General features: G+C 49.8%; 1 protein-coding gene across 1 annotated transcript; it reads right to left on the bottom strand.

Moving 5' to 3' along the window:
- Window positions 1-1,242: 1,242 nt before the first annotated feature.
- On the bottom strand, window positions 1,243-8,910 carry lrfn5b (leucine rich repeat and fibronectin type III domain containing 5b; the record flags this gene model as incomplete). The annotated part of the gene is given in 7 exon segments (XM_079753647.1): window positions 1,243-1,449; window positions 1,452-1,859; window positions 1,861-2,010; window positions 2,616-2,916; window positions 4,341-4,689; window positions 7,061-7,235; window positions 8,020-8,910. Coding segments are annotated over 7 exon segments (2,481 nt in total).
- Window positions 8,911-12,116: the final 3,206 nt, after the last annotated feature.

The following is a 12,116-nucleotide window of genomic DNA, read 5'->3' as shown; positions in this document are numbered from 1 at the left end:
CAAACGGAGGAAAGATGGACAGCTGTCCGGTGTTGTATGGCTCACAAACGTCGCACAGTGCTTTCCCTTTCATCATTGGTTTATTAATACTGGTAAACATCAAACAGAAACAACAGCAAACTCAAGGATGGACCACACTCCCATACTCAAGTGATTATCGTTTCTTCTTACATTGACGAGCTAATTTACAACGGTTGCCTTGACGCCCCCCCGACACAATATCATCATAACAGTAGAAAACATGAAAACGGACAAGGTCCTCCCTTATTCGCGTCCGAATCCGCACGTCTTTCGTACGTTTCGATTGCCCCCGATTCACCCGCCCTCGCTGGGGTATCGGTCCTGTGGCCGTCGATCAAATCCGCCTTGACAGGAATTCTGTTGTTGTTGAGTCTTGTAATGTTATTAAGTGATAAAAAATTGATCGATTCAAACCAGAGGGCAGTATTAGGCTGTGTGGCGTCGGGGCCACTAATGCCTGCATTGTGCAGTGTCTGGTGTGTCACCGTGAGAAGATTGTGTTTCTGTCTACTACATTCTGTACCGACACCTTGGGGATGAGCGGCACGTTGGTAATCTCCCAGCACCCCCGCCTAGGTAATTAAGACTTGTCACCAGCTGTCGGTGGAGTCGGAGACAAGAATCGTGGTCGAAGTCTGCAGAGATTGTATCGCTCTCGCTCTCTTTCGCCTTCTTTCTCTCCCTCCCTCCGTCTCTCTCTCTGTCTCTCTCTCGCTGTCTGTTTTTTAGAAGTAAACGCCAACAGCCTCGTCCGTCTCCTTGGTACATAGTCCACCGCAGGAACTACGAAAAAAAGGTGGCCGCATTCCACGCCGTGTCCATGACGACGCAACGTTGGACCGAGTCCACAGTCCTATTTCACACAGCTTTACATCTTTTTTTTTCCTTTGTACATTTGTTGCTTTTATACATTGTTGTGCCTTTCCCCAAAGTTGGATCGCTGTAAAGAACAATTTGATAGGTTATAAGGTAGAAAAACAAACTCGGGATTGGGGTGTTTGGGCTTGGGGTGGGGTAGGGGGTTGAAATCTGCCCGTAAAAACCCTGTCGACGCCTGCCTGGTCCCGGGATATACGACAGGGGCTCCCTTGTCCTTCAGTAGCCAGCATAAAAGCTCAAAAAGACAGACATAAAAACCCCCAATGCGCCGCTCCGATGCCAGGCCATGAATCCCGTCCAGAGAGAGAGAAAAACACGATAACCGAGTCCGTAAATCCCCGATCATAAAGCGCTCTCCAGGAGCCACTCGGACCTGGACCGCCCGTCCCGTGCCCCGCGAACGTTCATGGGGGCCCCGGCCTGGGGCAGCCCCCCACTCAGCGACAGGCTCCGTTTGGAGCGCAGACTGCCCCCCGGCCTGGGGTAGGACACGTAGCCGCTGGGCTCGTACGTGTCCACGTTCAGGGAGTGCCTGCGGTTCACCCGCACGCGCCGCCCGCGGGCACAGTCATGTAGTGGCGGGAGACGTGGTGCGGGCGTCGCTGTGGGACCCGCGGGCCCCCGGTCCACCGGTCGGCCTGGGCCTGGGCGGCGGCGGCGGCGGCGTACGCCACGGCCATCTTCACCTCAAAGGAGTTATTCCGGTTGGCGTTCCCGCAGCGGGCGTCGGACTGGATCTCGCCGCGGTTCATGTCGGAGGCTTTGGAGGGGGCCCGGGGCCGCTTGGGCCGCAGGGAGCCGGGGGAGGCCGGGTGCCAGCTGTGGCTGGCCGCCGAGGTAGAGACGGTGCAGTCGGGGAGAGAGGGCTTGCCATTGGCCGTCGACGCGGCCCCTCCGGTCGCCACTGCCGCCGCCGACGCCGACGGGAGCCTCTGCTGCTTCTGCTGCTTGGCGGGCTCCCCGGGGGCCCGGCGGGAGGGCCACCTTCAGGCAGTCGTTCTTCTCGTTCTTCTCGGGCCGCAGGACCTGCTTGGAGAGGGACTTGGGGAGACCGCAGCCCTGGAGCTGCCCGTCGCTGCTCAGAGAACGGATGTCCCCCATCTCCAACGCCTGGGGCCGGACAGACGGTCGGACACGGGGGGGGGGGGGGGGGGGGGGGGGGAGAGAGAGGAGGAGAGAGAGAGGGTTAGATAGATAGACAGACAGACAGGACAATAGATGATAGATAGATAGATAGATAGATAGATAGATAGATAGATAGATAGATAGATAGATAGAGAGAGAGAGAGACAAAGACAGACAGACAGACAGACAGACAGATGATAGACAGATAGATAGATAGATAGATAGATAGATAGAGAGAGAGAGAGAGAGAGAGAGAGACAAAGACAGACAGACAGATGGACAGACAGACAGACAGACAGATAGATAGAGCATTGTGATTTAAGAACTGACTTTAATAGACGAAATAAATGAAAGAATCTGTACGAAATAAGAGACGGATGGCTTGAATGGTTTATCGATTTTAAGATCGTTTTTTCGTACGGGCCGTAAAACAGTAAAAACGGTAATAGCGGTTACAAGACAGCTTCACCGATTTACGTGCGACAAAACGGCTGGAAAGGCTTGTGTTGTAAAAGGTGTTTTACACTATGGTCGTGTGTTCCACTCTCTTTCCCCCCCCCCCCCCCCCCGCTCCTCCTCCACACACCCACCTTATCCACCTCGCCCTGGGCGCAGACGCGGTAGCGCACTATGAGGAAGATGATGAAGGCCAGGACGGACGCCACGATGACGCCCCCGATGATGACCACGATGGTGCCGCCCAGGAACTGCGACTGCATGAAGTGGCAGCGCAGGTACTGTTGCTCGGTGGTGAAGTGCGCGCAGCCCACCACGCGCGTGGCCGTCAACGCCGTCACCTGGTCATCGTAGATGGCGAGGACGCAGAGGTCGTAGTGCGTCCCCGCCGCCAGGTTGTTCACCAGGATCTTCTTACTGGTCGGCGCGATCATCCTGTAAGAAGAGAGGGACGCGTTTGTTTTTTCGCTTCTTGTTGAAGTCATTCCATTTCTGTTGTTGTCTCTTGTTTTCAATTCAATTTTATTGAATTTGATTTGTATAGCCCTTGATTACAGGTACAGTCTCAAAGGGCTTGACAGGCCAAATAATTATGACACCCCCCCTGACCAAAGCCCCCGAAGAGGGCAAGAAAAAACTCCCTTAATCAGCAAGGAAGAAGTCTTGAGGAGGAACGCAGAGTGGGGGATCCCTCCTTCCAGGGATGTTCAGGAGTGCAATGGGTGCCATACATTTATACATATACATTTTTCACTCTCTTTAAATCCGAATTACGGCCCGGTAGTTTCCGCTGTGACCACCTTTATTTCCCGTCCGGGATTAGCAAAGTACACCCTTATCTTATCGTATCTCCTGTCAGAGACACTGCCGTAGTTGTGATTTAGACTTCAGAGCAGGAGATTACACCACCCGGGAGGCGGTGATAAAATATGATTCTTTGTAGAAATGAAATGACAATCATCCTGGCTCTCGGGGGAATGCTGTTATTTACCATCTGTGTGTGACATACTATCTTCTGCGAGCATTTATTTGTCTTTTCTCCCCCCCCCCGCCCCCCCACACAACGTTGTTCCTGATAAGAGGTTGATTCGACAGTAACCGGATTACAGGGGGGGGGGGGGTTGATTCCGCTATAGTTTTCCGGCATGTTGGGTGTCAACTACCGAATGCCATGTGTAGTGGGAACACAGGATAACATTGGGTAGGGAAACTGTGTTGGATAACACTGTGTTTGTTCCCTCGTCTTTCGATCTTATCACGACCATAACAGCGCTAAATACGCCGCGAAATAGGGCAAACATGAAAGCGGACTAGCTGTGTGTGTGTGTGTGGGTGCGTGTGTGTGTGTGTGTGTGTACATCTTTTTTGTATCTTTTCTTTTTTTCCTCTTTTGATGGAGGACGGCGGGAAGCCTCTGAAGATTTCACATTATTATTTTTCCACGCTGGCTGACTTTTCTTTGATCTTCGTATCAATCCTCAGCTTAGTGGCGGTTTGATTTTGTTGATCAAGCACTATCAAGGTTCGGTAAACAGTGCAACACTGCGATGAGGAGGATGATTATCAGTCACAAATTAGAGGTTACAACTCCTCTGCAGGGATTTCTCCTGAAAGGACAAATTGCTACCCGCCACTAGAGTTTTGAAAAAAAAAAGAGCAGAATAAGTTGCTCGAGGAAAACAACACGAGTACGATATGATATGACTCGCAGCGCTCCATTACCTTCAATGAAAAAGAACGTATAGTTAGAGGTGTGAAATCTACCTCATCGTCGCTAATTAAAATCAACCCCAGGTGTCAAACGACATTATCTTTTCATGCTAGATCGTTGTTTTCCTTTCTTTGCTCTCTCGCCGTACCTGTAGACCAACGAGTCGTCGTAGCTGCCGTTGTACTGGATCTGGAACATGCGGATTCCGGGGATGCTCCGCTGGAAGTTGAACTTCACCAGCGCCGAGTTGGACGTGGCCTCGGAGATCACCACCTTCTTCTCCGGGCTGGTCTTGGCGTTCCCCAGGGCCACGCCCCCGTCGTCGTCCCCCGCCGCCGCCGCCCCCGTCTTGGTCACCGTGGCGATGTCGGACGAGCCCGGGTCGGGCTCCTGGTCCACCAGGGTGCTGTTGGTGATGTGGGGCAGCTTGGCGATCACCAGGTCCATTGTCTGCTGAGCCTCGCCCGCCGGGTTGGAGGCCACGCAGGTGAAGGAGCCTGGAGGAACGTGAACCGTGAACGCATGAGCTCACCCATCGTACATCGTACATCACGTACAACGTATAGGTACCGTCAATGTATACCCCCCCCCGGACACCTATCTGTGAGCACGTTACAGGCTGATGCGGTTGAAGGAGCCTGGAGGGGCCGTGAACCGGGGGTCATGCATCTCACATGTGTACCATACGTTGTTTACACAACTACACACATGTACATCACGCTGTGTACACAACTACACACATATACATCATGTTGTGTACACAACTACACACATTTACATCACGTTGTGCACACATGTGTACGTCACGTACAACGCATGCGTGCCGTCAATGTATACCTTCCCCTAACCCCCATCTGTTAGCACCTTACAGGCTGATGCAGTTGAGGGAGGCTGGGTGGAAAACCGTGAACCATGGTTCATTCTCCTGGCGTTGTATCATATATATATAAATATATATATATATACATAGATGACAATATGCCAAGTTGATTATATTAGCATGTGAGCTATGACTAACTTAACACTTAAGAGTTTAAATCAGCTGAAATTAGCGGGGAGAGCATAGACAAGATAATTTTAGCTTGTGGGCTGGTACAGCTCATACAAGCTTGGAAGCAAATGCTATCTTATTTTAGCTTGTAAGCTTTCAGGCTATTTCTTCTAATCAACAACCAAACAACAACAACAAAACTTGCCAATCCAGAGTAGGAGTGGAGCCTACGGTGTGTGTTTCTTTGTGTGTGTGTGTGTGTATGCGTGTGTGTCTGTGTGTTTGTGATTACGGTGTGTGTAAATGTGTGTGTGTGTGTGTGCGTCTGTGTGGGTGTGTGTGTATGTGCGTGCATGCATGTGCGCTTATCTATGTGTTTGTGTCTGTGTGCATGTGTATATGGGGTCAGAACAGTCTCATTAATAATGAATGCACAGAGAAGGATTCGAAAATGCTTTTTGTGATTTATATATAAATTACTCTCTTCTCACAAATACATTTCAATGCACACACAAATGGATGTCGGTATGTATAAATGTAAAATAAATCCATAAACAAAAATAAGTTTCACAAACACATTTCTGATCCACACACAAATGTGTCTTGTTTTAAATAAATGTAATATAAATCCATAAATATATTAATCAAAAAAATATTTGCAATTTTCATCAAAAATGTATTTGGATGTTGTTACATTTATATACAAACTGTTAAACTTGAATTAGCAAGACGCTTTTCATTTGTGAACTTGTTTGCATTTGTGTGTGAACTGGTCTGTATTTATATGTGGATTTTTGAGACTCTCCTGGCGTGGCAGGATTCACAAATGCATTTTTTTCAACAAGGAACTCTCTGTAGCCAATCAGATGCCTCCCTCGTTTTCAGCCAATCACATGACTGCAGTCCCGACCTCTGAAGAATAAGTCCGGCCTCCGAGCCTCCCGGTTCCCTCGGTCAAATGTCTATGGGAAATAACGGGGTTTTGGAATGATCTTACATAACAATCTCTAGGTGGCGCAGAAGTCAAAGCTGCGTCACGTTCTGAACTACACACTTTTTCCACCTAGTTTCGACTGGGTTTGGGATTGTCGGTGCCGTTAAAGTAGTAAACGGCACCGACAATCTAAAAACCCAGTCACTGCAGTCTTGTGATTGGCTGAAAACGAGGGAGGCATCTGTTTGGCTACAGATAGTTCCTTGTTGAAAAAAATGCATTTGTGAATCCAGCCACGTCAGGAGTCTCAAAAATCCGCATATAAATACAGACCAGTTCACACTCAAATGCAAACAAGTTCACAAATGAAAAGCGTCTTGTTAATTCAAGTTTAACAGTTTGTATATAAATGAAACAACATCCAAATACATTTTTGATGAAAATTGCAAATATTTTTTAAATTAATATATTTATGGATTTATCTTACATTTATTTAAAACAAGACACATTTGTGTGTGGATCAGAAATGTGTTTGTGAAACTTATTTTTGTTTATGGATTTATTTTACATTTATACATACCGATATCCATTTGTGTGTGCATTGAAATGTATTTGTGAGAAGAGAGTCATTTATATATAAATCACCAAATACATTTGTGACACCTTCTCTGTGCATTCATTATTACTGAGACTGTTCCGACCCCATATGTGCATGTGTGTCTGTCTGTCTGTGTGCGTGTGTACTTGTGCGTGTGTGTGTGTGTGTGTGTGTGAGTGTGCGCCTGTCTGTGTGTGCGTGTACTTGTGTTTGGTGCTTGTGTGTGCAAGTAGTTGTGTATTTTTGTGTGTGCGTGCGTGTGTTTCTGTGCGTGTGTGCGTGCTTGTGTGTGTGCATGTGCATGCCTGCGTGTGCGCGTCTCTTGATGTGCGCGTGTGAACGAACCCGAGTCCTTGACGGTGCTGATGAGGATGTCCAGGGTGCCGTCCGCGTGCACCGCCGCTCTGGACGAGTTGGACATCAGCCGCCCGTCGGGGGCGATCCAGTGAATGATGGGGTCCGGGTCCCCCCTGGCCTTGCAGCGCAGCGTCACGCTCTGCCCCTCTAATGCCCGCAGCTCCTGTGGGTGGGGGGGGGGGGGGGTTAACGAGGAGAGCACCAATCAGCAGATAGGACGATTTCTCTGCATAATTTGCACCGACGCTCTCTCTGTTTTGACAGAAGCGCTTTTGGATCCCAAAAGTAGAGGGTGAGTTTAGAGTCTCCCCCCCCCCTGCTGGGAGAGAAGTTTTGACACGCAGTATTATGCAGAAACACGAGGAAGAGTGTGAGCCAAGTGTGCCGTAATTAGAATGTGTGTTGTGATTTGGTGGGATTACCGCCGTTTGTGCTGATCAATATTTGCAAAGTTTTCCTGTAAAGCTTCAGTAGGAATGTAATTAGTCGTCGATTATGATCAGGGTAACCAACACCACAGCCAATCATTATGGATGGATGCTTGCACAAATAAATGGCTTCATTGAACATTTAGGGTGCCTTCAATTATCTTAAGTGTACGGGATAATTAAGAAATGATTTAACAGTATTTTGCAAAACATATTTTGCCACGGGTTGAAAGCATCCAAGAAATATTCTGTCTTTAGCAAAAGTATCTAGCGCATGGATATGGTTAAAAAGAGGATTAGCACATCAAACAATGTGTAATCAAACAGTTGTCTCATATCAGACGTTTTAATGAAGCATATTAAGTTTGTATATTTAGACATTTTACCATATTGTAACAAAAATACCTCATAAAATCAATCCTCAAAATCAAAAGCGCATAAAAACCCTCTCTTCACAACACCCAACCCAAAGACTACAACTCCCACAATGCACCCTCCCACCCGCCCCAATGCCGTTACCTGCGAGTGCCTGGTGATGAGCGGCGGCTCGCACAGGAACTCCTCCTCCGACACGGTCCAGAAGTACCTCCCGGCCAGGTGCTGCGGCGAGGCGCAGGTCTCCAGGTCGTCCTCCCTCCTCAGCCTCCGTAGCCACAGCAGCTCGCAGTTGCACCTCAGCGGGTTCCCGCCGAAGCTCAGCGCGAACGACGTGGGTCCCATGCTCCCCGAGGTGGCCAGCACGCCCGCCCGCTGGAACACGGGGTCCGGCGGCAGCTTCTGCAGCTTGTTGGACGTCACGTCCAGCCGCTTCAGCTTCTGCAGCCCTGAGAAGGTGCCCTCGGGGATGTGGCTGAGCATGTTGTGGTCCATGTTGAGCGTGTGCAGGCTGGACATCCTCTGGATGGCCACCCAGGGCGCGCCCTCCAGGTTGTTGTAGGATAGGTCCAGCTCCTCCAGCGCCGTCAGGTCGTTGAAGGCGCCGCTGTGGATGTGCATCAGCTGGTTGTTGTTCAGGATGAGGTGGTGCAGCTTGGACATGCCGCTGAAGGTGTCGTTGGTGAGCCGCGTCAGCCGGTTGCTGTCCAGGTGCAGCGCCCGCAGGTTCTCCAGGTCCTTGAAGGCGTGCGGGGCGATGGAGCCGATGGTGTTGCGCGACAGCGTCAGGTCCACCAGACGCGTCATGTTGGCGAAATCCTTGCGCTTGATGCCCGTCACGAAGTTGTCGCCCATGCGCATCTCCACGGTGTGCCGGTCGATGTTGGGCGGCACGAAGAGCAGGCCCTTCTTGTCGCAGAGCGTGGCCAGGTTGGGGTTGAGCATCTGGCAGACGCAGCGCTTGGGGCACACCTGCACCTTGTGGGACTTGGCCGCCACGCCGATGATGACCAGGTACACCAGCAGAAACTCCATTTGGATTCCTTGTCAGGTCAGACCACCTGGAAGAACCATTGAGGGCGCGAGGATGCGAGGTGCAGAGCTGTGGAGATTAAAGAGGGGAGCGAGAGAGAGAGGGAGAGGGAGAGAGGGAGGGAGAGAGAGGGAGAGAGGGAGAGAGATGAGGGAGAGGGAGGGAGGGAGGGAGGGAGAGGGAGGGAGAGAGGGAGAGAGATGAGGGAGAGGGAGAGACAAGAGGGAGAGAGGATGAGCGGGAGAGTGAGAGGATAGAGGGAGAAGGAGAGAGAGAGAGGGAGAGGGAAAAGGAGAGAGAGAGGGAGAGAGGGAGAGATAGGGAGAGAAGAGGGAGAGAGAGAGAGGGGGGGGAGAGAGGGAGAGAGGGAGAGAGAGGTACAGAGTAAGGGGAATTATTAAAATGCAGTCTTTTCATTAGTTGTGTCACAGAGAATGTATACTGAGAAAAATGTGTCCTTAAAACGGGGCTAAGGGATTCTGCTCTGGAAAGAGCGATGAGGATGATAGTAGCTTGAGCTACATTTTTAATCTGATCGCAGGCCATCCTTAAAAAGTTCTTCAGACGATCCAAACCCAGCAGGGGCCCAACCACATTATGAACAGACTACAAATACGGTTTTGATTCCATACAGAGATACGTGTGCTCCTACAAATTTGGTACTCAAATAACTAACCTTTTGACAGCCTTTCCCGTTTGATCTTCATGTTTTTTATTTCCTGCATCAAAATGTTAATAAATCGTTTTTTGCTTGCTCACGCCTTCGTGTTCGGACAGGATGCCTCCAGGAGATGGAGGGGCCAGTGAATGGCCCCCCTCCAGGGGCCGACCTCATTGGGATCAGGCTGATGTATCGGAGGCTCAGATCAACAGGGGACTGACTGAAACGATCGGCCTTGCGGCTGCAACGCGGACACACTACATCTGCCTATCGATGTTTTCTTGGCTTCCAAGCGCTGCTACTCTTACTTGTGACGCGACCGCGATGGGGCGGATAAGAAGAGATCCGTTTGAGGAATCTTTAGACCTTTGGCTGTGGCTGGGGGAGAGGAGGAGAGTAGAGGAGGAGAGAGGGAGGGTAACACCATGCCTGCACTGCAGAATGCAGAGGCGCAACCATGCACCGGTGCTATGCATCACAACACACAGCACTGGTTCTGTTCTGTTGTGTGAATCTAGTCCAGGGTTTTTCGTGTCAGGAAACTCATGGACATTTCTGTTCTACTTGCAGTATTGGGCCACTCTGGGTGTTGTGTTACAGATCACAGGAAGAAACAGGGATCGGGTCAGACACAGGAGAACACAAGATCGAATGTACGACAACTGCATTAGACGAGACAAGGGCAAGGCGTGTACACCGGGGGGTAGTCATCGTTGGTTTTGCTTCTGGTAACCCTTGCTTGGTATTTGGCTGTGCTAACTATTGGGGCTGCGGCTACCTATTTTTATCATTGTTGACTCATCTACTCAATAATTCATCTTTAATGTTTTCATCCTTTCATGAGAAAACGTTGAAACGTTTGTCTGGTCATCCCGGTCGACTCGACAAACATGTTCAAAATGATCTGCAAGTGATTAAATAAAGGAACCAGATATGTTCATGTCTGAGTGGGGGGGGGGGGAAAGACGCAAACGTGTCACACATTTGTATTCACACTCGAGCTATTCTCAAACATGGAAAAATCACTTGACGTGGTGTCGATCAGTCGTCGATCGACCGCATGCCACACAGAGAACGCAGCGGTGAAAAACCTTGGCGCAGCACATGAGCCAACCTTACAGCCAAGAAAGTCCCATCAGGAACTAGTGAAGTTGACATGAGGGGACTCTTTATAATAACCCTGACAAGCAGAGGATGGAGCAAACGTCAGAGGGCGGAAGAATACTTCAGTCTGAGCGTGAGTGACAGCCGGGCCACTGCGGAAAGGCGGCGCCTAGTTTTTTTTATTTCCTACTTTCTATTTTTCTCTGTAAAAAAAAAGGGAGGGGAAACGCAGTGGCATCCGCAGTGAGGAATGCCTGCCGTCTTGACAGGTGTATAAAATGGCTCCCTGAGAGGACAGGAAGAAGGAGCAGGAGAAGAAGAGGTGAGTGAGAGATTAGGAGGGCGGCCGAGAGCGCAAGGGAGAGAGAGAGACCATAGATCGACTTTTAGAGTGACCCGTAGTAGTGGAGAGAAGAAGAGGCATGGCGATAGCATCTGCGGGGGCAGAGCACCCGGCCCCATGCTTCTCCAGCAGCGCTGATGCATCGCTCCTCCAGGAGCAGCCATGAATCAGTGTCTCCTCTGACCCCTTTCCTGATGAGGGACAACCCCGCGGCCACATTTACACTTGTCACGATGGTGGGGGCCCCGGTCGCCACGAGTCGCCGGCGTTGGGGGCCTTCACTGTGAGGGCGGGGAGGAGGAGGAGGAGGAGCTGGAGGTCCGGGTTAAAATGGATGCTGGAGTAATTACAGATTATGTGCGCCGGTGTAACTGCAGTGTCACGCGGCAATTAAAAGCCACTTGGCGTAGGTGTGGGATATGCACTCCGGAATCCGATGTAAACGAGCGGGGGCGAGCCATAAACAGTTGTGTGTGTGTGTGTGTGTGTGTGTGTGTGTGTGTGTGTGTGTGTGTGTGTGTGTGTGTGTGTGTGTGTGTGTAAAGGGACATTTCTTTGTCAAAGAGTGTGTCTGAGTGTGTCTATGTATGTGTTTCTGTTTGTTTTTGAAAGAGTATGTATGCATGATAAACAGTTGTGTGTGTGTGTGTTTGTGTGTGTAAAAGGATTTTTGTAAGAGTATATGTATGCATGAAACAGTGTGCCTGGATGTGTGTAAATGAGTATGTTGTGAGTAATGTGAGTGTGTGTGTCTGTGTGTGTGCATGCATGCATGCATGTAGAAGGATGAGTGCATGTGTAACACAATGTGCACCTGTGTGCCCACAATGGGTCTGCAAAAAAATCGGTCTGTGTGGGCTTGTCTGAAAAGGTATATCGGTATGTGTGTGTGTGTGTTTGGTGTGGTTCTTTTCATGCGTATGCTTGTGTGTAACGTGTGTATTTTCATATGTATGTGTGTGTCATGTGTTTTTTCCTCTTGTGTGTGTATATTCATGTGTGGGCGCATGTGTATTTTCATGTATATGTGTGTGTCATGTTTCTTTCATGTATCTGTATTTTCATGTGTGGGCGTGTGTGAGTGTGTGTGTGTGTGTGTA

The sequence above is a fragment of the Pollachius pollachius genome, assembly GCF_949987615.1.
Source record: "Pollachius pollachius genome assembly, chromosome: 16".
Classification (NCBI taxonomy): domain Eukaryota; kingdom Metazoa; phylum Chordata; class Actinopteri; order Gadiformes; family Gadidae; genus Pollachius; species Pollachius pollachius.
The sequence above is the reverse complement of the archived record's forward strand: the minus strand, read 5'-3'. Positions and strand labels throughout refer to the sequence as shown.